Genomic DNA, 24,389 nt, shown 5'->3' on the forward strand with positions numbered 1-24,389 from the left:
TAAATTATTGTGAATAGTACTTAAAAGTCATCGGTTTATGTCAAAAATTTATCCTAGTCGCTCAATTTTCGTTCTTTCATTTGCCACACGTGTTTACAAAATTTTGCAGTGCGTATTTTTTATATTCTTCAGGAAATATCTGTATTAAATACATTAAAATGTCGGACAAGTAAGTGAATAAAACGTTTCGTTCATGGACACTATAACAATTTTGCTATTTCCATCAAATTGCAGATACGCAGTGCCCAATAAGTTACCAGGCAAAACTGTGTCGGTGCTGGCGCATCGTAAACGCCGCATTCTTCAAGATAAAGCAACACTAGAACAGAAGAAAGCTTTGAAAACTAAGAGGGTTGCAGGAGCAAAGAGACATCACAAATTCCGACGTCCAGAATCATTTGTTATGAATTATCTTAAAGCAGAGCGTACAGCAAAACGTATCAAGCAAACTATACGCCGCAACAACATAGTTGACTTCAAACAACCAGAGAAGACCAATGAAAAACTGCTTTTGGTTATGAGGCATGCAGGGTAAATTAAAAGTTAGTCCGTAAAATATAGAGATATAGTAACATATTTCCATTTACAGCAAAAAGGTTTTCGACGAAACAACAAATAAAATTTTAAATACATTGCACCTGTCAACTCGTCACAATGCTGTATTTCTGCGCAACGATAAGGAAACTCAAGTACTACTTAAAGTCATAGAACCTTTTGTAGTCTATGGATATCCAACACTAAGCACAATACGTGAATTGCTATTTAAGAGAGGTTTTGCGCGTGTCAATTCAAGGAAAACGCCCATACAATCTAACGCTATGGTAGAAGAACATCTTGGAGAGAAAGGAATAATTTGTTTGGAAGATATAATTCATGAAATTTACACAGTAGGACCAAACTTCGATGCAGTGAAATTGTTCCTCTGCAGCTTTATGGTAGGTTAAAAAAAAATTATATTTCTTACATGACAAATATAATATTAATAATAATTTATGATAGCTTTCCAGTCCGCGAGATGGATGGAAGAACAAAGTTTCCGTGCCTTACAAAAGAGGAGGCGAGTATGGCGATCGAGGTGATGCGATAAATGATCTAATAATGCGTTGTCTGTAAATGTGTTATTATAGTTAAGTATTTGCATAATTTTTTTTTATTTTACTTTTGAAAAATAAAATTGTAGCATAAGTTGAGTGAATATCAATAAATGATGTATTTATTAATCTTAATTTGAAATCTTACTGCACTCAACAAAAATTGCTCAGGTAGAGAATTGAGTGGTAATGGAATTTTATTTCATAAAAATATTTTCTTCAGAAGATATTTCCTTCTGTGCTGCGTAGACAATATTTTATCGGAACACAAACAAAACAAAAGAAAAAAATTACGAGAAAAATATATTTTCATAATGTCTAGCAGAAATGACTCCCTCGTCGACGAAGAAATCGACTACCAAACAGCTTCAACCGGTCATTCCATTAGTATTGAACGTCCAGAGCGTCTACATGAATGGCTTAAAGCGGAGGATATCGAATATATAAGGCACAAATTCCTCTCTCATCCATTACAAAAGCTCAACCTAAAGGAACTGCGAGAAGTTTTTGACAATCTCAATATAAAATTCACCGACATCGAATATAACCGTCTATTCCTGAAAATCAATCAGAATCGTGACTTTCTGTGCGATTGGAATGAACTCATTTCATATTTGATATTTGGCTTTCAAGAAGACGATCCCAGTACCCAAAAAGAAGCACTCATATTACCAATATCGACAGCACCAATAGTTAAAAAGTCAGAGCATCGTTCACCAATTTGTTCCATAAGTTTATTGCGCGTGCAATCCGATGATGTTGATGAGGAAGATATTGGAAAACAACTGAATGGAGCGCTGGAAGATTCCCCCGAGGCGTGTGGCATGTGGATAACAGCCAGCCGTGAGGGACAAGTACGTTTTTGGTCCAATTTGCTTGAACCGCTACGTACAGGCGTCTCCCATAGTAGTAAGTTTGCTAAAGCGTTTACGTAAAGTAAGAACGTTTACCGAAAAAATACGATAGCTCCTTAAGAAAACATATGAATGCAGAAGAGTAATCTTTACTCCTTTGTTATTCAATATTTAAATCTTCATTCCATTTTAAAATTTTCAAGTCAATCTCAAAATGCCTACATGGATACTCCAAGTACAAGCGCTCTCCGACGTCAGTATCGTTTGTACCTCTTCCACTGAACGTGAACTACGTTTTCACGAAACAGTAGCCTCTACCTTTACTTTGCGCATTGTGATTCGGAGTTTACCATTTGCTGTCTGCTGCATGTCCTACAGTTTTCATCCGAAAGGGAAGACCAATTCGCGACTGGTGCTCGGAGATTTCGGTGGAAATGTAAGAATTCTGGAATTCACATCATTTCTACGTGGACCATTTCAAAGTAAGCCCGGCGCCGCACTCATTGAGCTCTTCTGGTCCGACGTTCTTAAAGTGAGTTCCGTTTTCCGAGCGTATACATATATAAATTTATGTCCCTTGTTTCGACAAATAGGGTAAACTACCTTTAATGAGCGTACGTGAATATCCAAATATCCACAGTGAGCTTATACAGCATCTCTACTTTTCGATTCGCATGAATTCACTGCTCGTGGCCGCCGAATATCGCAATGCGAAGAAGTATCGTGCACGCTGTCCGGGTTTAATTATAGCTTCCGGCGAAGATAAAACCTACTTCCGCATACCAATGGTTAGTATATGCCTTCTTTTAACATTAGGTATATAACGCTGTGCTAACGTACCGTAATCATTTAGGGCGTTTCGACATTTTTTGTCGCTGAAAAAAATAACATCGTTGTCACTGGTGGACCTGATACCTTTGTGCGTGTCTGGGATGTGTACATTTCAAGTAAGCCATCTGGTATCCTGACCGGTCATAATGGCGGTATTGTTTATATCTTCGTGCAACCCGAGGAGAAAAAAATCTATAGCGTCGATTATCATAAAATTATAAAAATCTGGCACATGACCGAGTACACATTGCTGCAGACCTTTGGCGATTTAGTACGCATTTTGGCTTCTGAAACCGATTTGAGTTATTTGTATCATCCGTTGTCACGTGACCTGCTCGTTGGTGGTCGTAAGTTGATCAGTATAAAATGTTGCGCACGCATTCGTGTTGATCTTACCGATGGTAATACTCATGCCGCACCCGTCTCCGTAGTCCTGTATAATGGACTATTTCGCAATGTGGTCACTTGTGGCTTGGATAGTTATATAATAGTCTGGGATCCATGGACCGGACGTCGTAAAATTATTATGAAGAGTTGTCACACGAAAATGGAGTATGGCGAAACAATTGACATTGAAATTACGGCAGCATGTTTTGATCCCTTGGAGCAATTTCTGCTGACCGGAGCTCGTGATGGTTCCTTGAAAATATGGAATTACAATAACGCTGTCTGCATGCGTAATATGAGCATAAAACCAGAGCACGAAGTCACGGCCGTAATTTGGGTCGTTGAGAGGTGAGTCAAATAAGAAGCTAACTCTTAAAGCAAATCTTTAAACACTAGAGGTGGAGAAGACAAGACAAACCACCACCACTTCCATATGATCTTCGTTCAAATTATATCAATATATTCAATAGGATATTAGCAGTTGGATGGGATCAACAAGTTACGGAATTTAATGATGTTGAAGGACGAGAATACGGTGACCCAAAGAAATGGACAAAATTCCATAATGACGATATCACTTGTGCTGATGTAAAGTTAGGTGAGGGTGTCGTAACCGCCACTTACTCCGGCGAATTAATATTTTGGAAGCTTGAAACCGGTCAACCATATCGTAGATATAGCGTAGCAGATCCTTCGCGATTCATCGAGGTATAACGTGACGCTATCTCATTTTTTTAAATAATATAATTTTTTCGCAAATATATGATTAGCTGAAACACAGAGATTCTGAGGCTGATGGATCCGGTAGGCGTGTCTCACAACATCTGAGCATTTCGCGTTATGTGCGCAAATCAATATCGGAAAACATACTAAAGATCGAAACGCAACTGAACAAGAGACCCACTTCATTTGATCGCACCTTTTCCGATGCTGATATTCGTGATGATTTGGCATATGCAGTGTCGTTGCGTTCTACCAGACCCGTTTCCGTGCAGGCTGTACTCTTTCTACAGACGCGTCCAATGACAAAGGAGCATGGTGCGTTTATAGAGCGTAGAAAAATCTTTAATGGTCGTATGTGTATGTTTGTGTGTGCTTTTAAATGTTTAGGTAGCATTTTCGTCGCCCTCGACACGGGCGTAATTCAGGTGTATTCGCATCATCAGCGCGGCGGTTACCTCAAAGAGTTCAATTCAAGTCATCGCACTGGCGACTGTGTTCTAACAATGGCAACAGATCGGAAGAATCGTTATCTATTTACGGGCACGGCGTTTGGTTATATTAAGATTTGGCATGTTCTCAACTATTGGTAAGCGAAGTGTCTTTTTCTTTTATGCATGTCATGTCATAAACCACGTCATAGAAAGATCCATAGGTTACAGCTGCCACGACAACGAAATATTCATGTTTCCTTATTTTCATTGCCATAGTAGGTCTGCCTTTTAATTTTAATTCGTAGATAGAGGAACTTTCTTTAATGAATATGCTTATTGGCTTCATCGAAGTCTGAAATGTTTTAAGTGCTTTTCAGCAGCACAAGGACCACCTGTCCAACCAATTTGATGATAAGAGACAAAATTCTCTAAAATTTTTAAGGTGCCTGCACCACCAGGTGGTGGTAAAGGAAAGTGCGGTGCGGCCCTCTAGAAAGAAGCCTTCTATGTGTGGAAGCACCATGTAGACAGGACTTCCAGTTAGTGGAAATGACAGCACAGAATTTCCAATTAGTGGAAAAGCCGCGAAGACTGAACTTCGTAAATTTGTACAAAAAACCTTAGGAGATTACAGCCACAATCAAGAGGAAATCTAGAAACTTGATTGATATGGATTGAAACTACGAAATATATTAATAGAGTAACTAGACATGGGATGCTTACAATAATTTAGACATATTTACGTACATACATATGTACATACATATGCATCTAAGGAAAAAATCAATTTATGAAAACATTTTATGAATTGCCGCAAACAAGAAATAACTACTTAAGCAAACTTTCGTGGGAGTCAATAGGACAAGCAATCTTAGAGCAAAATGTGAGCCACAAAATGTGTGCACATACAAATGTATGCATAAATAGGAACATTTATAGAAGTAAATTGCATATCATTTGGTAAACTTTGGCTTGCGTGTTTCATTTAACAAGAAGTTAGTTCACTGCACTGAAGGAATTTAGTAAATGGCGAACGGGCGTACCAGTAAATAAATGTAATATTCAATTTTTTTCCTTGAAACAAACATATGTGCATGTGTGCGTGCTTATAATAGAGATGGGCATATGAATGCAGACTTGCAGCCATATTCTTACAACAATCATGTCAAAATGTAAGACACATGTAAACAACTGTTGACGTTTTAACGACTTTTGTGGTTTATGATTTGGTTATTATAAGTATGCATAACTGAACTTTGACTTGTCGCATGTGGCATGCCATATAAATTGCCATTACCTGTTGCATCACCCACATACCAAATAAGAAACTTATTATTCTTACTGAGCAATTTTCTGTTTACATTGCATGACTTGGCTTTACCAGCATACCGGAGCGCGAGAAGCAGCACGTTTGTATGCCACTACTTCGCTTACAATTCATATTTTTGCGCAAGGAACGCTTTTTGACACGCTCAAAGCGCATAGTTAGAAACCAGCCGGAGCCAATGCTGTTGAGCTCATATAAAGCGCATATAAAAGCGGTCAATTCGATAGTCTATATAAATACGCCAAAAATATTATTAACGTAAGTGTTGTTCCCTCGAATTTTAATTTTAATTTTTTTTTCGTTTTTATTTTTATTTTTTTTATAATATTATACTGATTTCTCTATTTCCTACAATATTTCATTTAACTTCCTAACCAGCGGCAGTCACGACTGCTCTTGTCGCCTTTGGTCTCTAGGCGGTCGCTATCTGGGTACTTTGGGTACACCTCTACCTTGGCTTAAGTTATCGCCTTTTGAATCTGTGGAGGAGGATCAACGATATCGTATGCCGCCAGATATCAAGAAGGTGGCAAGTTCCACAACGATGAAGGTAATAATTTTAAATAAAAAATATTTGCAACGTTTGGTTTTCGAAAAGAATAAGAAAACAATTTAAAAGCCATAGTGTACCGAAAACTTTATGCCAGAGTCTGATTATCTAAAAAAATATCTAAAAAAGCTCTCTGCATCAGTTATTTAAACTTTACGGGTGTTAAAATTTTCCCCAACAAACTAAGGCTTTTATTGCAAAACTTGCAAATTAAATTAAATTTACAAGATACCCAATATTAGATTCGGAGACTATCAGTATAGAAAAATTACGTAAGTTTAAAAATAAGAATTTTCGTTTGCTCTCGCGTAAAGTGTGGCATTTTCAATACCCAATTTTTGTATTTTTATCTTCTTTAAACGTGTCAGAATTATAAATTTCTTATCTTTTTTAAACATTTCAGAATTATAAGTTTCTAAAATATTATGTATAAATAATATTTAACCTAATAAATTAATAACAATAATAACTTACCAATTTAAATTAATTTGTTTTCAGCTAGTTGCCAAACTTTTATTGTTCTTTGTTGAATTTATATCAGCATTTGCGTGGTTGAGACATTAATAATCGCGTATGAATACTTAAATACACTTTGTTGAAACACTCAATTAAAATAATAATCTCATATTCACAAATGGCAGCCTATTTGACAGCTGCATGCATGCATACACATCCACATGTATGCTTACGGCTTATTACAATTGGATTGACTTGGATTTACTTGCACACAAATTTTTCATTTACATTTCTTATAAATATATATACATATGTACATTAAACACATTCTTAATGATTTCTTAACGCAAATTGACTTTCAATTACACTAAACACTTCGCTTTTATAATTATATTTGGCGATACATTTTGCACAAACACATTTTCACCGCACACAGCAGCCACGAGATATTTACCATCGCACTTATTCAAATAGGCTTTTCTTCCTTATGCACTTTCTTCTGCAATAATGTTTAAACATTTAGCAAGCGATTAGTACACATTTTATTTACATTCGCTAGACAAATTACACATTTTGCGAACAATTTGTAAGAATTAATTTCCACGCACGTTTTCGGACAATTATGCACAAATACTGGCGCGTTGTTTGACATTCGTTAGATCCCGTTAGCTGTACGGAAACGCAAGTAAACAACTACAGGGTGGTGTTTATTATTGCTGCCAACAAAATAAAGTTAAGCAATGAATTAGAGACAAATTTGAAATTTAGAGAGGGGGAAACGGAAAATAAAATGCTGTCTATATGTATGCCATGCAAAAATAAATCAAAACAGTTTTAAGGCCTTCGTACAAACGTTATGAAATTTGTATACAATCAGAATTTAAGTGGCATGTGAGCGGCTCACCGCAGAGTAAAATTAATTATTAATTTAAACAATATATACGTAAGCTACGTTAATAATAATAACGTCCGAAGTGCAAACAAGCATTATTTGGTGCAATCCATAATTTCATAACCATTATATTCACTTAATAACTCACGATTTGACTTTAATTAAAATCTTTATCGCCCATAGGTAATCTCTGGCGTACAAGAGGAAAAACGACCGGTACGTTACGATCCAAAAGGTGCGGAAGATGAGGAAGCTGTCGAAGCAGAGGCCACTGCGCGTATGTACGGTAAGCCACTGAGGGAACCAATACTTGGCAAATATTTCGCTTTGCCCGGCAAAAGTGCTACAGAGCAACGCATCGATTTGGATACATCGCTTTCGTATATACCGGTATTTTCACATTTGCGCATACACGAAGCAGATGATATTGAGCGCCCACCCACACCGCCGGCCATACGTCGCATAAACAATGAAGACTATATGGAGTTCTACGATCCAAACAAGAAGGAGCGACCAGGACAAAAGAAACGAGACTCATGAATAATGAAAATATGCAGATAATGCGCATCTCATAAGAAATGTTTTTCTAAGAAATTTTATAAAATTTTTAACGACTTTAATTGCGTACGATCTATTTTTATTATTTTATAAAATAAAAATAAAATATATATTTAACTAATTACATGACACATAATCGTATATAACTTAAAACCTACAAACCTAAAACCTTACAGAACAAAATAATTGTGCATAATTCATATACATAACTCGATAGACTTATATTATTACGTAACTAATCTTGCAATATAGAACAGGCATCAAACATTTGACCGGCAATATGTACATATTTAGTTGGTTCTCGCTGTGAGAGTAAATCGAAGCAATGCGTCACCAGTTTCGACAAGTCAATTATATTAATTTCGCTGGCTTCGGAGGCAGATATTTGTACGGTGCCGCTGGGTGTTTCACGCTATTAATATTTGAAGGAAGTTTAAGATAAATGTATGAAGATATATAAATATGATTGTATATGAAGATATAGAGATATGATTATATATACCAGTCTATCGAGGTAGTGCAGCAGCTGTTGACCCACCGAAGCTATTTTCAAGTAAGCATCACGTGATCTGTTTGCTACCAAATTCAAGCGTTTACCAGCGACTTCAAGCAGCAAGCGCGGAACATGTTCATCATCGCGTAACTGTTTCAAAAGCACTTCACCTTGCGCATCGTAAGAATGCGCGTACATTTCCACCGCCTAAAATAAATGAAAAATGTGTTATTGTTGTTTTCCTTTTTGTTTTATTATATTTACTTACCTGCTGACGTATAAGTGCTGTCTTCTTCAATTTCCAACGTTCAGCCAAGCCCATAATCTTCGCCATGAACTCCATGTGCTCTTGTGTGTACAGCTGTTCCAGGTCTTCGCGTATCAAATCCATTGAGGCACTTATAGCCTTGCATAGAAAATGCTCACGTTGTTGTTGCAATACCAAATCCGCTTCTGGCAGTTCATAGGGTAATTCCTTGTTAATATCGGTGAAGAACGCTTTATTGGCCATGGCATCGAATACGTTCGTAATGGGTTTAGGCATTTTTAACTGCAACGAGGCAATTAGGTGCAGGACAGCGCAAAGCTCATAATGCAACTGTAGTAATTCCTCAATGGCATTGTGTTGTTGCAGTGCCAGGTACTGTAAGGGCAGCGGACCCTCGGTTAACGATTCCTCGAATTTCAATTCACGACTGTCGTGTTCCAGTGAGCTAATGAAATGTTCCAAAAATTGTAAACATAATTCTAGGAAATTGGGTACCAAAGCCGCTGACATTTCAATGTCCTGTTGGCACATTTTATCTTTTGGCAAGCGACCCGCCTTTTGTATCAGCTTCATCGTCGATTGCAGTGGATACTTCAATGCGGCATTCCAAAGCATACAACAGATGCCATGTTTAAGCGCATAATCTTCCGGCTTGAATTGGCTCAAGCAAGCGAGTGATGCACGCATATACTCCAAAAGCGGCAGGTTTTTGCTCCAATGCACCATATAGTGCCACGACATAAGACTGAGTAGCATGCCGGGTTCCAAGCTGAATGGAAAGTGTTCACGTAAGAGCAGTAACTTTGTAAGCACTGGATCAGCGGCAGTATCCTCATTGCTGGCTAAGCATTGATCAACATCACCGCTGTCAGTTGGTGTCGCAGCTACATTGTCTGCTGTCTCTTCTTTATTTGTCGGTGTCGGAGAGCTTTCTTGTGCATTGCCGTCCTCTACTTTCAATTCGGTTGGAACAATTTTCATTGGATGTATACGTGAATTAATTAACCATTTGGCAGTAAGATCAGTGACGATACCTTTACCGCCGTTGACAATGAATTTTAAACTGCAATCTGGCGGTTCATAAGGCAGTTCAGGCATAACAGGTTCGCTGCATTGAATTGGATGCCTGTTGGAAACGCAAGTACTTTAGTTATTTTACAAACAAAATAATATTTGGCTACTTACTCCACTGTGGCGCCTAGTATTGAGATGTCCTCCAATTTTCCTATGAGTAAACCCCATTGTGCTTGATCGTGTGAGATTTGCTCCCACTTCTCTTCCTCTTCTGTCTGTGAACCTTCGTCACAGGAGCCCTAAGGAATGGAAAAAGTGATTACCACTATAGAAAGAGTCTAAATACTATTTGGCGTACCTCTCTGTATCCGCGACGTAGTTTGGCTGCAACTGATTTGCAAACGATTGCCGCTAGTAAACCAAACGATTTGGGGCAATCCAAGAGTATTTCGCGTATATCCTGCCACCATTGGGAAATTTCATTATAAGCATAATCGTTTACACGATCACCAGCAACCTCGCAAATGGCCCGTATCATGGCTGCCAACCGTGACATATCCGCAATAACTTCATCACTGAAAAGAGAAAAGTGTTTTGGAGCATTGGAAGCGTATTATCTAATATAATATTACCAGTTCTGGTAACGAAACGGTTTATCCATCCAAAAGTGTAGCGCTAATATCAGCAAATCTTCGGCGGGTATCTTCGCTTTAACAGTTGCCGCCTTCAGCTCCTCGAAGCAAAGTCCGCATGCGAAGAACTCTTTAAAAAGCTGACCACTGATGTAACCAAAACTATCGATTTTTTCACGCAATAACGTTAGCTTATCATTAGCATCCACTTTGAATATGCTCAAAAAGTCAACAAAGTCGCCATCTTCTTGACACTGCTCCTGGAATGTGACTTTCCCGCTGAGTTGTGCGCCAGCTTTGTTTTCGTTCGGGCTTGATTCGGCATATTTGTCACCAAGCAGCAATATAATTTGATTGATGGTCACCAAATCACAATCGTCCAGCTCTAAGTAATCATCAAATTCAACCTCAGTCGGTCGCTTCATGGTTACATAAAACTCTGCGAGCCGCTGATAGTTGTCTACTATGGTTTTAAAATTCTCATGCTCTGCATTCGATTCACTTTGGTCGTCATCGCTGACTTCTGACAGTAATGTATCGGCGAATGCGCTCATAATTTTATGAAATATTTGCGGTTTTAATTGCTTGTTCTTCTTCAACATGTCCAAACATTGCTGGCGTACTTCAATCGTTTGAAAGTCAGCTGATATTTTGACAATTTCCTCGATATTGGCAGTACTATCCAAATTACGCAAGAGATTCTTTAGACGCCGGAACAAATGTATGTCTCGTGAGGTTTTAGAGTTTGTCTCACTTAACGCGAAATGAAAGGGTATCTGCACCTCTTTTACGCTGCCGTCGCTGGGGTCTAGGAACAGACAATAATTCGGTGTAGATGATTTTACCTTTAAACCGGGTGTGACACCTGAAATAAAAGAATATAAAAAAATTATATACATTAATAATTAATAATATAATATAAAATTAAAATAAAAAACAAAATAATATATATATATATAAAATAAATAAAATAAAAAATAGAATGAAAAGGAAAAATAAAAAAATTATATAAACATTTTTTATAACAAAACTTATACACAAATTAAAAATGTCTTAACAATTTAATTTCTTATTTAGGATGTTTACTCACCCATCAGGCCATGCGTATTATATGCCAATTGTCCACTCTTTGTGACAGTGAAAGCTGCCACCTTCGGACCGTTTTGCAATGCCCAAATCTCTAAACAACCTAAACGTGGAGCATATATAACTAGAAAAAGCGCCTTTCGATGTTGTGTTTTTACACCTTTTAATGAACGTTCCTTAACTGGTACAAAGGCACATTGCGCATCACGATAGCCCTTCCAAACGCGCAACAATACACCACGCCGCAGATCGACTAGCACAACGCGATCCAAGTTGTCGGTTACTGCGGCAAGCTGTCCATTCGGCGCCAGTGCAATTGTGTAGCCATCACGTTTGCCATCATGAAACCGGCAACGCGTACGCATCATCGACTCTTGCGCATGCGTAGCTGACGAGTCTGTCGGCTTCTCTGGCTGGCCAAATAGTTTACCCCAAACACTTCGATACGTTAAGTCTAGGACTCCCTTGGCTACTTCACCCAGCGTTGTGGTCCGATATCCTTCTTCTGCATAGTAAAAACCTATATAAGGTTCAGCACCCACACCTACCACCATCGAATGTTGAACAGGTGATGTATTCACTTTGGCATAACATCCAATACCAACCGCCTGTTCAATGATATGATCATACATAGTAACGTAACGTGAACCTGTGAGTGCGGCATCGTTAACAATTGCACCGTTTTGGCCAGAAAATTTAAATTTTTGAAACTGCAACAAGTCGGCGGCGGGTAGTCCCGAAGTGTCAATTGCTGCGTTGCGTCCATATGTGCGATTGAAATTAAGACGCATATTAACTAAAAGTGGTAGCATATCGGCGCCTTTAATAATACACATACATTCATTGTAGGTTATGTATAAGAAGGAATCGGCTTCGGAATGTCGAGGCGGACTGTACGCTTTAATGCAGAGAACAGGATCATCATGATAACTGCAAAACAATAGAAAATATAAATTTTACTACATATATTTAAATTAAAAGATACGAATATACCATTGGGAAAATATTTTTATGCCAGCGTCAGTATAAAATAACACCATGCCTGAGTTAAGTCCAATTGCAATACAAGTCCACTCGGCGCCTGCGCTAACACCCTTGCCATATATGGGCAGGCACAGTAGCGATGTAATAATTTGATTGGGATCATCGAGCTCACCACACCAACTCAGTACATAAGTACTGACTTGACTTTTATTATCCCATTGGGATGAGAGTAATGCTAATTTTTCACCCTGTCCCAAAGCGATGAGCTCACCCATTGGTGAAATTGCAAAATTTATGGCATTTAACCAATTTTCGTCTGAAAATGTTAATATTATAATTAATTTGTTACACATTTTTGTTTTATATTAATTAAATGTATTTGGGAATTCGATAGAGGCGACGCTCTTACCATGACTCAATCCGAAGTATTCTTGTACTTTGTGGAAATCACGGATTTCGCCAAACGTTTTGACTTCGCATGACATATTCGCAGTTACACGGCATAAACTTTAGGTTCAAAATTAATTTTTGTTTTTAACTAACAAAGAGTTGATAAATATACACAATTTTATTGAACTTTATATCTTTGTATCGTTTTTGTTTTGTTGTCTACTTACAGCTGATCGGATTTGACAACAATGACAGAGTTGCTATGATAGAAAATGCAGGGTGACTTATATACACAGTAAAAAATAGCGAGCAAAATTTTAAATTGTCATAATTACGATATATTTATGAAATATTATTATTTAATAAAAAAATGATATCCGAAACGCAATTTTTCGGTTTTAAGTCGTTCTGATAAGTATTTATTAGATTTCCGAAAGGCTTCGATAAGAACAAAAATGGAAGTTTTTCAAAGCCTGTGTAAAACAGCTGATTGTATTTCGGATATCAAAAAGTTCTCCATGTTTATGCAAAAAAATAAAAGAAAAGGTCCTGTAATTTATTTATCAACTAAATGTTTAATCTATTCTCAATTATCTGAAAATATATATATTCATTTATCTTTTAATTATGATTTACATTTCAACGGAACCAATTGAGTAATAAACATATAGTAAAATTATATTACCAAAGTCTCACTAAGTGCAAAAAATACCACGCAGTTTTCCTACTGCTCGTAATTTGTTTATTGTTCATATATAACCGAACATCAATTTTATTACTCTTTATAAAATACATACTTACAAAACAAAACCCACACACTATAATACAAAGCCAATTAGAAAATAAACATTGAAGTTAGCTTAGCTTGAAGGTAAAACAATTTCACAAATCTGATTCAACACCACTATCTATATAATCCTTAAGTAAAAGACCACAACGCAAAGGCAACAAGCGACACCAATTATTGACATGGAGCAGGCTACCAGGTATTGTAGTTTCATTAACATTTGAACGGTGTGCTTCCACAATATGTTTGGCAACCTCCTTGGGATCCAGTAGGCCAAGCATTGAAGGAAACTTCACTTTTGGCCGTTTGCAGAGACCAGTGTTGGTCATATAGGGGTAAACAACTGTCAGTTTTATCTATTAAAAAAATAGATAAGTACTTAAATACTCATTGGATAAAATGCATAGCAATTTTGGAATTTACAAAGTCCTTGTAGGGTCCCTCGCGTATTTCCTCATGCAACGCCTCCATCATGCCACGCACAGCATACTTAGTTGCACAATATGGCACTAAATTTGTTAGCCCTACAACTCCGGCAATCGAGGAAATACATATGATATGACCACGCCCCTGTTGCTTCATTTGCGGCAGGAATGCTTCAAGTGTCCAGAAATGTGATAAGACATTTATATCGAATACGCGTCTTATCTCTTCAGCAGTATGTTGCTCCAGCGGATGTGTCGGCATGATGCCGACATTGTTTACCAACACAGAGACACGACCAACTTCAGCTTCAACTTTGGCGGCTAACTTCAAAACTGCATCACGATCCGCAACATCGCAACTATAACAAGATAATGTTTATTTACACTGAAACTACTTACATACATATATACAATTTTATCAGCAGTTTTCTTACGTGTAAGCGTAAACAGAATTTTGCATAAGTCTTTTAGCTTTCTTCAAAGTCTCTTCATTGTTCTTCTCATTTATATCGACACAGACAACAACACTACCCCATGCGGTATAATGCAGCGCCAATTCGCGTCCAATACCATGGCCAGCGCCTGTTATCTACAGAGTTTATTTATAATTTAGATATATTTTTTTTCTTGCTTTTATGGTAATATTTGTTATGAAATCAAACATTTAATAATTTATTAACAAATACTCACTAATATAATCTCACCGCTAATATCCTTCAGCTTTTTGGTCATAAACTTTTCGAAAAGACTATGCAATAACTCTAAAAGTATTTTTACAAATACCACAAAGAATTCACTTATATCCTGCATGATGTCCATTATGCGTTTTGAAGTTTTATTTGTGCTGAAAAAGTGAATAAGTGCAAGCATGCCTTTAAACGCAAGTTTTAATTAAATAAAATTTTAGCTATAAGTTACTGTATTTTTTATTTATAATATATAGTATATTATAATGATCGAACTGAAAATTTGTTATTTCAATGGTGTTTGCTCTTATATATTTACATACATACATATGTTTACTTGCACTTGATTTTTCGCATTTTTTTTCTTGAACATTAATGTTTCTCATACGCCTAGCTGACCCCGATTGAAATATATTTTATTAGTAATTTAATAATTAAAGAAAATATTATTAAGAATTTGCAACCTGCTCTTGATTTTGATACACTTTCTTAACATTCGTCCAAAAATGTAAACTAGTTCAAATAATAACGAATAAAATTCGTTCGTTTTGAATGAAATGTAAATAAACATGTTGATGTTCGCAATAGTCAGCGACGATCATTTAAAAAATTAAAACTGAACAAATTAAGCAAATTTCAAACTCTGATAAAACAACTGAAAAAACAATATTAAATAAAGCAAAAAAAACGTCGTTAACGTATGGATTAAGCATTTCTAGTAATTGCCGGTCATTTTTATAGCCTGGGCCGACTAGCTTGCATGTCACGCCATTGTTGGCTGCAATAATGGTACACAAAGCAGCAATCTCTTTTATATACATACATACATACATATGTGTATTTGTTTGCCCACACGCACCTCCTCTCACTACTCAAATCTGGCACTTGTTGCCGGCAAGAAGGCGGCAAATGTGTTATCGAAACGTAAACAAAAGCAACGCCATTATGAATGGTGCACAAGGTAAGGATAGAAGTGTTTTGACAGCAGTGGTAGGCTCACACACAAACAAATATCATATGATTGCGGAGATAATGTGGCAACAACTGCAATTAGTATTTAATGGAAAATATAAAAATTTGCATGACTTAAAAAAAAACGTTAATTTAATGGTTTAAAAATCAATTAACCTAATAACCACACGCAAATGTGAAGCAATGACTATTTTTTTATGTTTTATTGCATTTCATGCACAAATGCAATGCGAAATTTGTCAATTTAATTAGTGAATTTGTATGCCAAGCCGGCGGAAAATTGCGAATGACGCAATGTAGGCGGTGTTTAGCGTGGAAATCGAAAGTGTGTTAAGTGCTTGGCTAAGTGGAAAGATAATACTCTCAAGTTCAAGCTACGTTTTTGGAACATATTCAATATGAGTACTACTTTGGTTAATGGTAATGCAAAACAAATGTTTGTTTGTTTGTAAATATGCTTACACGGATAACCAAACGTGATAGTAATTTCAATTAAATAAATTGGTAGTAGTAGTTTGTGCATATTAACTTAGCATACAAAGCATTTGTTTATGTAGTGCCGTGGTCTTAACCCGTTAAATTTTTAATTGCTATTTGCTTGGATCATAAATGATGTTGTGTTATGGAAATGTACTTTAAGTTTCTGATGTGCAGTTTAGATATTGTAGTGCTAGCAGTTGCATAATATTTCTTAAAATTACTTAAGAAGTAATTTCAAAAGATTGCCATTTCGATCAGAATAAAAAGTATATGTGGCAATCCCTCAAGACTTCTGATTCATAAAATACGTTATAGCCAGCCGGCTTGGCAGGGATCGTCTCGACAAAACTTAAATTTTAAATACGAGGAACAACGAAAGCGGTTTTCTTTACATAATAAACTAAACAAATTGGTGAAGCAGAAAAATAATGTCACAGTACATAAAATTAATGCATTTATGTTTGTGCAAAATAAAAAAAAAAACAGAACAGTAATTGAACTAGTATCTTATTTAAAAATAATTTTCAAATTATTGAAAAATCGGATTTAAATATTAAAAATATTTCCAATAATTTTAATTCCGAAAATCGAACCATAAATTTAAAAATTAAAATTAATACTAAATACCACATTAAAAAAATATATTTAATACAAAGAATCTTAGGAATACATGTTCAAACAAGTTTTGAAACATAATTGAATAAATTTAATAAGAAAGGTTTTGAAATGTTGTAGTTATCTTTGTAAAAGGACGATATATTTTTACATACAACATTACAACATAGTTTAGCATTTTTTGTCTTATTTACATTTAATTACTATTAATTTTTTTTTATTAAGAAAAATGTTAATCTTTCCTTTTTATAACTTTTTAGGAAACCTTTTCTTTTGAAAAAAAAAAAAAATTTATTACTCAAATTTTGAAATTCAAAAATATTTTATCAGTTTTCCATTTCGATCTCGGGTTAAGAAATTAAATTTCCATTTTTTAATTTCGATTTTGTGAATAAAAAATTAAATTTCCTAAATCTAATTCCGGCTTTGTGATTAAAAAATTAAATTTCTTATTTCTAATTCCGATTTAAAAAAAAATTAAATTTCCATTTTTTAATTCTGACTTTGTGATTGAAAAATTAAATTTCCAATTTCTAATACTGATTTTTTGGTTGAAAGTTCAAATTTCTAATTTTTAATTCCGATTTTAGGATTAAACAATTTAATTTACAATTTATAACTCCGACTTTGTGATTAAAAAATTAAATTTCCATTTTTTTTATTCTGACTTTGTGATTAAAAAATTAAATTTTAAATTTTTAATTTCGATTTTGTGATTAAAAAATTAAATTTCCATTTTTTAATTCGGACTTTGTGATTAAAAAATTAAATTTCCAATTTTTATTCCAATTATTATAATAAATTTTATTTTTCAATTTTGATCTCAAATTAAAAGATTAAATTTTCAATTTTTCAGTTTAAAAAAATTTCAATATCCAATTTCTAATTCCGATTTTGTGATTAAAAAATTAGTTTTTAAATTTCATATTCCGATTTTGGGAATATATGTATAAATTAAATTTCAAAAAAAATTAAAAATTAATCTCTTTATAAAAAAAATAGCAATTGTTATTTTGTTTTTGTTTATATTATATTTACAATAAGTTTTAATAGTATTATTTAAATATGTCATATTTTATTTTACCCAATAAGGTTCAAATACTAAAGAAACCACGTAGAATGCTTTTAAAAAGTTTGTGTTTACCGTTAATTTTGAATATGTTACTGAAAATATATATACATACACACAAATACAAAAAATATATTTATTATAATGTTATACATTCAATAATAATCGATTAAATTGCTAAGTACTTTACACATATTTACTTACTGTATGACGTCGCGCTCAATCATGTTGGAACTTTTTTATATTTTATACCATACACAATAATATAAAGGGGCTTGCGTAGGTGCGCAGTCACACGTGATTAACGTTTGTATGGTTTCTTGCGGCTCTGTCCACGTCTAGGCTAACTGAATCTACAAATACGTAAATATGTATAAACATAGATGCACACACGAACATACAAATACACACACAATATAAAAACAGGTAAATATTTACAACAAATACTACCGCTAGCAAAGTTTGTTTATGTTTTTTCGAGCCGGCGAAACGTAGCTTTTAGCCGTCAGCACATTCACTTTCGTTTGCACAAGTTGCCAGACAGAGAACTAATCGAACGAAACTGGTCCGACAGACCGGTTGGCGATTACTGCATGTTGCAATTCCAAAACTGTGTGCGATTATGCTCTAATGCAACGCTAAATGTTGCAAAAATGAAATGCGAATGCTTAGACTGCGGTTTGCGCAAATCACCGCCACCACCTCACTTCTGCATCCGATTTTATGCGTCGCGGTGAGCGGCAAACACGTTGGCTAGACATGCGCAAATCCGTCGAAATTTTTGCGCTGCAACGTAGTCGGCAATAATTTTCCGCTACTCCATTGCACAGTGTCCAGTGGCGCGCCTCTTACTTGCTTCGGTGCTTTGGCAGCGATAACAGCAGAGGAAGGGGTAAGTCAACTGTCGTTGGTGCTAACGCAACAACTGGATATGCCGACACGATAATTGCATGCCTGGATGTGTTGCAAATAATTGCTGTGTGTTATTGCAACTGTTTGCCCATGCGGTATGTTAATTGTTCAATATTTGTTGTGGATTGTTGTGAAAAAAGTTAGAAAAGTGGGTAGCGGCTCAAGAAGCTTATGTGCTTTTAGCTGAAGTTCTATTAACGTGTTTGCGGTGCGAACTAGTTTAGTGTGTGTAAATAAAGTAAAAGTGAAATAATTCATAAATGTACCGTTAAAAGGTTTGCTATTGCTTTGGTGAGACACTAGTTAACAGTTAATTTACAACTGTGTTGTTAGAGTCTGTTTCCTGCTAATTTTGGTTGGTAAAACCTAATTTGATAGCAAAAATGTACTAAAACGTGGATTTTTTGTGTTGTAGTCAAGGGATGTAGGGGTCAAATGACCACCATTTACAAAAAATTACAAAACTAGCTGTAGGTAATGGACATTTTTTTTAACCGAAATTCGTAATCTGATCATTTATAGATACATTTTATAGAGTCTCCGTTGTTTGCTTCTGGGTGTTGCAAACGTCGTAGAAAATTAATATGCCCTGAAAGATCTAGCAGCAGAGTAATTATACTCGTACTACTCAACAAAGCTCAAGGAAAAATTTTGCGAATGATGTGCTAAGCGGTCTGTGGGGTATACTTCAAGTACCCTGAAGGAAATGTCCGAGATCCTATAAAATATACTTATGATCATCAGCGACGAGTTGAGTTGCTTTAACCATGTCTGTCTGTATATACGCAAATAAGTACCTTAGTTTCGGAGATATTGAAATTTTCCATATGTGCTTTTCTTTATAAAGAAGTTGCTCATGTGTTGGTACCGCTGATATCGGATCAATAAAGCATATAGCTGCCATACAAACTGAACAATAAAAAGCAAGTTCTTATATGAAAACCTTTTTGATCTGCAAAGATATCTTCACAAAATTTCGCATAGAACATTTTAGAAGGCAATGGTACAATCTCCAAAGAGATTGTTTAGATCGGTTCACTATAGCATACAGCTGCCATATAAACTGAACAATCAAAATTCAGACCTTGTATGGAAAACTTTTTTATTTGACAAGATATCTACACAAAATTTGGCGAGAACTATTGTTCTAAGCAACGGCAGAACCTGCGAACAAATTGTTTAGATCGGATCACTATAGCATATACTTAGCTCCCATACAAGTTGGCCGATCAATTAAAGTTCTTGTATAGAAAACCTTTTCATTTGACGAGATATCTTTACAAAATTTGTCATGGATTATTGTCCAAGGCAACCTAAAATCTGTGCACATATTGTTTAAATCGAACCACTATAGCATATAGCTGCCATACGAACTGCTAGATAAAATTTAAGTTGCTGTATGGAAACTCTCTACGGTGCAACCGAAGTTAACAATTTTTGTTGTTGTAAATACCCTCAGAAATTGTTTACTGCCTTTAAGAGGTCCAACCGCTATCAGATTTTTTTTAGAATTTGAAAATTCTATTCAACACACACTGAGTTAGTCCCCACACCATAACAAATTCGAGCATAACAACACTTAAATTTAAATTTCTTTAAGCGCTTTCAAACTGGAGATCCACAAAACGGTTAAAACTTGAAATTGCCAAAAACTCTACGAACAAAAAGTCTTTCAAAAAACCCTGAGAGCAGTACTGCTTAATATTTATGTGAGAGAAAATAATACAATTACCAAAAAAAAAAAAAATACTTCATTGCAGCAATAAATAATTAGCAAAATTCCGGAAAAATTATTACTTTCAAAATAATTGCAAATTTAACAATAAACGTCGTAACTTTCCTAGTTACTTCGAAAAAAAATTAGAATTAAGTCAGAATAAATATTTTCAAAAACCTAAATTTCCTTTCGTACTGTCAATTATACCGAAAACTGGCTTCAAACGCCATTACCATTACCCTACAATAATCGCAATTGGTGTGTTGACATTATGTGCAACATTAAACTTGTTGCAACAGTGGCACACAGCAGTAGGTTTGCACAGCAACATTGTTTACAGTTTGTGAATAAAAATCTGTATTTCTATAAGAGCATTTGCAAGCACATATGTATGTGTGTGTGTGTGTGTCTGTGCATGCTTGTGCACGCTGCATGAAAATGCGGAAGTGGAAGTGCCGTTTTGGTGGATTTGTTGCAGCGAATGTGGGCCTTTTACTGGTTTCCCCAATGGGTAACGAAGCCACAGGCAGACAGTCGAGCAGACGCCACAATGCAGGCTAATGTCCGTGTATACATTCATACATATACTTATATTTTTATATACGTAAATGTAGGAAAATATAAATATGTAAGTATACGCACTGGAAATTTATTTATATGCTGCAAAAACAAAAAAAAATATTTACACTTAAATTACGCTCACAATTTGTACTTGTAGCTAATTCTTCCTCTTGTTCACTACATTTGTGCCGCATTTACAAAAACAAATGCTATAAATCACTGTTGTATTTGTTTAAGTAATTTTTTCCTGTTTTTATTGTGACTTTTAAGTATGCAAAGGCTTGTCCTCACTCAAATTCTGCGCACAGCACACGGTCTTTGTTGGCTCAGAATATTAAATTGTCCGCGTAGCCGTTAGTCTGTTTGTGTACTTTGCTTAACGGTTTAAAGTTGGAAACTGAACTTGCATCGGCCGACGTTCGATGCAAACTGTTTGGTGCTGCGCTGGTGGCCGCTGGCTTAACTGCGGCCTGAGTGCCGGGCTTTTGGCAAGCATCGCATAATGCAAGCTTTTTGCGCATTTTTGCTCAGTTTCTATACATACAAGTATATTGGCTTACATTTGCGGTGACAACATCAAAAAGCTGCTCTGTGACAATTACAAAGCCGACAAGTGCAGTTGCCCGCCAACCAGATGCGGCCGCTAGTTGGAATGTGTTGAGCGCGCTTTTAATTTCGAAACGGTTTTCATGAATGTATGTACATATGTATGTATGTATGTATATTTGTAAGTAAATTTTATTATTATTATTTTTTATTAATTTATATATTTTTATTATTAATTTTTATTAAAATATATGTTTTGCATTATATAAGAAAAAAAACTAATTTAAGTCGCCTTTGTATAAATTCTAATTCCTAGCTTATTTTGCAAAAACATTCTTCAAACTAAATATTGGAAATATTAAATTAAATAATAAAAATTACATACATAAATACATATGTATGTATGTATGTATATACCACAAGTACAACTACACAGATTGCTGCAAGCACATAAAGTTCATATCGACAATCCATTTCGCACTTTTGTTGACTTCTTCAATTGACACTATTTGATCTTTCTTAGAACACGACAAAAAAAAAAACAAAAAAAAAACAAACAAAAAACCAAAAATAAAAAAGCAACTCTTACTAATATGTACACATGTTCACTGTGCGTGCACATGCACGTAAATATTGTCTTTTTCTTTTGATGAAATCAACGCTTTACACTGACCTTGCCCAACGTCAGCGATGACCAACTCCAATTAGTGTCTCTTTTGAACAGAAACAAGACCAGTGTTCTCGGCATAAACAGTAAAGTAATGGCAACAGCATGCAATTTGAGTTATGTACATATACATGTTTGTATATATGTATGTATTTAACGCAATGAACATGCTTGTATCTTATATTTCATACCAAACACGCTTCCCAGTAAATCATTTTTTGTACTCTAAAGCTAAAGGAAGTCGAAAAAGTCTTTTCGCATATGTATCTAATCAAACTTAAACTTTTTTTTTTATATAATATTTATAATGAACTTTAATGAACCAAATACATATGTATGTATGTACCATTTTGATCGATCACTTTTTGTCATTTTTCCGCTAGAGACAATATTCCATCAGTGTAAAACTTTTCTGGTTTCTCGGCGAAAAACTGCAACAAGTAGCTTTTACAGGCTTCTCTTGAAGCCAACTTTACTCCATTAAGGGAGTTCTGCATTGAGTAAAACAAATGGTAGTCCGATGGTGCAAGATCAGGGCTATATGGTGGATGCATCAAAACATCCCAGCCAAGCTCTAACAGTTTTTGCCGCGTCAGCAAAGATGTGTGTGGTGCAACGTTGTCCTGATGGAAGACGAAGCCCTTTCTGTTGCTCAGTTCTGGCCGTTTTTTCTATTACTTGCTTCAATCTCATCAGTTGTTGACAGTAAAATGTAGAATCAATTGTTCGAACAGGCTGGAGCAGCTCATAGTGGGTAATTACCTTTCGACCATTTGTTGAGCTTCACTACGCTTGGACCATGATCTTCTTCGCACATTATTGTCGTATTTGGTCTACTTTTCGTCTCCTATCACCATTCACTTCAGAAATGGTTCGATTTCATTTCGTTTCAGCAAAAAATCGCAGATGTTAATTCGGTCCATTAAAATTTTCACAGACTATTCATGTGATACCCAAACATCGAGCTTCTTTTTGTAGCCAGCCTTTATTAAATGGTTCAAAACCAATTGATGATGAATGTATAGTTCCTTAGCGATGTCTTGGCTGCTTATGTGACTGATTCTGGTCAATCTTTTCCATCATTTCATCGACTTTTTCAACGATAGGGCGCACAGAGCGAGGTGCATCTTTCACATCGAAATTTCCAGAACGGAAGCGAGCGAACCATTGTTGTGCTGCACGAACTGATACAGCATCGTCTCCTTAAACTTCATAAAATTCATTGGTGGCCTGCGTGGCCTGCGTGGCATTCTTCCCTTTTTATACAAATATTTCTAAATGTAGCGCATTTCTTCTTCTTTCGATTTGATCTGATACACGTCCTTTTCTCTTCAAGAAGCTGCCCTATTGTCGAAACCGCCGATATCGCATCACCATAGCATATCGCTGCCATGCAAACTGAACGATCGGATCAAGTTTATGTACGGAAAACTTCCTTATTTGGTAAAATATCGCTATAATACAAATTGAGCAATCGAATTCAAGTCTTTATACGAAAAACTTTTTTATGTGACGAGATATGGTATCTTCTGAGGTTGGGCGCAGAATATTCACTAAGCCGACGCAACATAACCTATAACAATACTTTTGTCTGAAATTTTATTTACGGGAAAATTCTTAACTAAAGAATGAAATAAGAAATCCATCTCGAAAATCGACACATAATTTTTATGATTTACAAACCCCCATAAATTATGTATTCCATAGTATATTTTTATATGTACTCTCGCAACAATGTTGCTAAGGAGAGTATTATAGTTTTGTTCACATAACGGTTGTTTGTAAGTCCTAAAACTAAAAGAGTCAGATATAGGGTTATATATACCAAAGTGATCAGGGTGACGAGTAGAGTCGAAATCCGGATGTCTGTCTGTCCGTCCGTCCGTCTGTCCGTCCGTCTGTCCGTCCGTCCGTCCGTGCAAGCTGTAACTTGAGTAAAAATTGAGATATCATGATGAAACATGAATCATGGTACACGTATTCCT

The 24,389-nt window shown here is 35.6% G+C and overlaps 4 protein-coding genes across 6 annotated transcripts; 2 read left to right on the plus strand and 2 right to left on the minus strand.

Moving 5' to 3' along the window:
* Nucleotides 1-75: 75 nt before the first annotated feature.
* Nucleotides 76-1,205, plus strand: LOC120767451 (60S ribosomal protein L7). Its single transcript, XM_040093517.1, has 4 exons — nucleotides 76-169; nucleotides 235-531; nucleotides 590-935; nucleotides 1,000-1,205. The coding sequence occupies exons 1-4, from the start codon at nucleotides 159-161 to the stop codon at nucleotides 1,111-1,113; spliced, it is 768 nt and encodes a 255-aa protein (XP_039949451.1). The 5' UTR covers nucleotides 76-158; the 3' UTR covers nucleotides 1,114-1,205.
* A 200-nt stretch (nucleotides 1,206-1,405) lies between these two features.
* On the plus strand, nucleotides 1,406-8,083 carry LOC120767446 (WD repeat-containing protein on Y chromosome). The gene is made up of 10 exons (XM_040093509.1): nucleotides 1,406-2,000; nucleotides 2,149-2,477; nucleotides 2,539-2,733; nucleotides 2,799-3,511; nucleotides 3,634-3,871; nucleotides 3,934-4,201; nucleotides 4,274-4,472; nucleotides 5,702-5,902; nucleotides 6,023-6,194; nucleotides 7,726-8,083. Exons 1-10 carry the CDS (start codon nucleotides 1,406-1,408, stop codon nucleotides 8,080-8,082), a joined length of 3,267 nt encoding a protein of 1,088 aa, XP_039949443.1. The 3' UTR covers nucleotide 8,083.
* Nucleotides 8,084-8,093: 10 nt separating this feature from the next.
* On the minus strand, nucleotides 8,094-13,174 carry LOC120767445 (rab3 GTPase-activating protein regulatory subunit). Its single transcript, XM_040093507.1, has 9 exons — nucleotides 12,987-13,174; nucleotides 12,587-12,893; nucleotides 11,598-12,523; nucleotides 10,508-11,372; nucleotides 10,234-10,450; nucleotides 10,047-10,174; nucleotides 8,862-9,987; nucleotides 8,603-8,800; nucleotides 8,094-8,512 (listed from the first exon to the last, which is right to left on the minus strand). The coding sequence occupies exons 1-9, from the start codon at nucleotides 13,060-13,062 to the stop codon at nucleotides 8,336-8,338; spliced, it is 4,020 nt and encodes a 1,339-aa protein (XP_039949441.1). The 5' UTR covers nucleotides 13,063-13,174; the 3' UTR covers nucleotides 8,094-8,335.
* A 512-nt stretch (nucleotides 13,175-13,686) lies between these two features.
* On the minus strand, nucleotides 13,687-21,607 carry LOC120769174 (epidermal retinol dehydrogenase 2). 3 transcript variants are annotated; one of them, XM_040096057.1, is made up of 6 exons: nucleotides 21,483-21,607; nucleotides 18,206-18,354; nucleotides 14,870-15,023; nucleotides 14,614-14,768; nucleotides 14,178-14,538; nucleotides 13,850-14,110 (listed from the first exon to the last, which is right to left on the minus strand). In XM_040096057.1, exons 2-6 carry the CDS (start codon nucleotides 18,226-18,228, stop codon nucleotides 13,850-13,852), a joined length of 954 nt encoding a protein of 317 aa, XP_039951991.1. In that variant the 5' UTR covers nucleotides 18,229-18,354; nucleotides 21,483-21,607. The 3 variants fall into 3 exon arrangements, with proteins under 3 accessions (XP_039951994.1, XP_039951991.1, XP_039951993.1); XM_040096059.1 differs by lacking the exon at nucleotides 21,483-21,607 and adding an exon at nucleotides 21,334-21,474; XM_040096060.1 differs by lacking the exon at nucleotides 21,483-21,607 and having other exon boundaries at nucleotides 13,687-14,110; nucleotides 18,206-18,228.
* Nucleotides 21,608-24,389: the final 2,782 nt, after the last annotated feature.

Source organism: Bactrocera tryoni, chromosome 2 (genome assembly GCF_016617805.1).
Source record: "Bactrocera tryoni isolate S06 chromosome 2, CSIRO_BtryS06_freeze2, whole genome shotgun sequence".
NCBI classification, from domain to species: Eukaryota; Metazoa; Arthropoda; class Insecta; order Diptera; family Tephritidae; genus Bactrocera; species Bactrocera tryoni.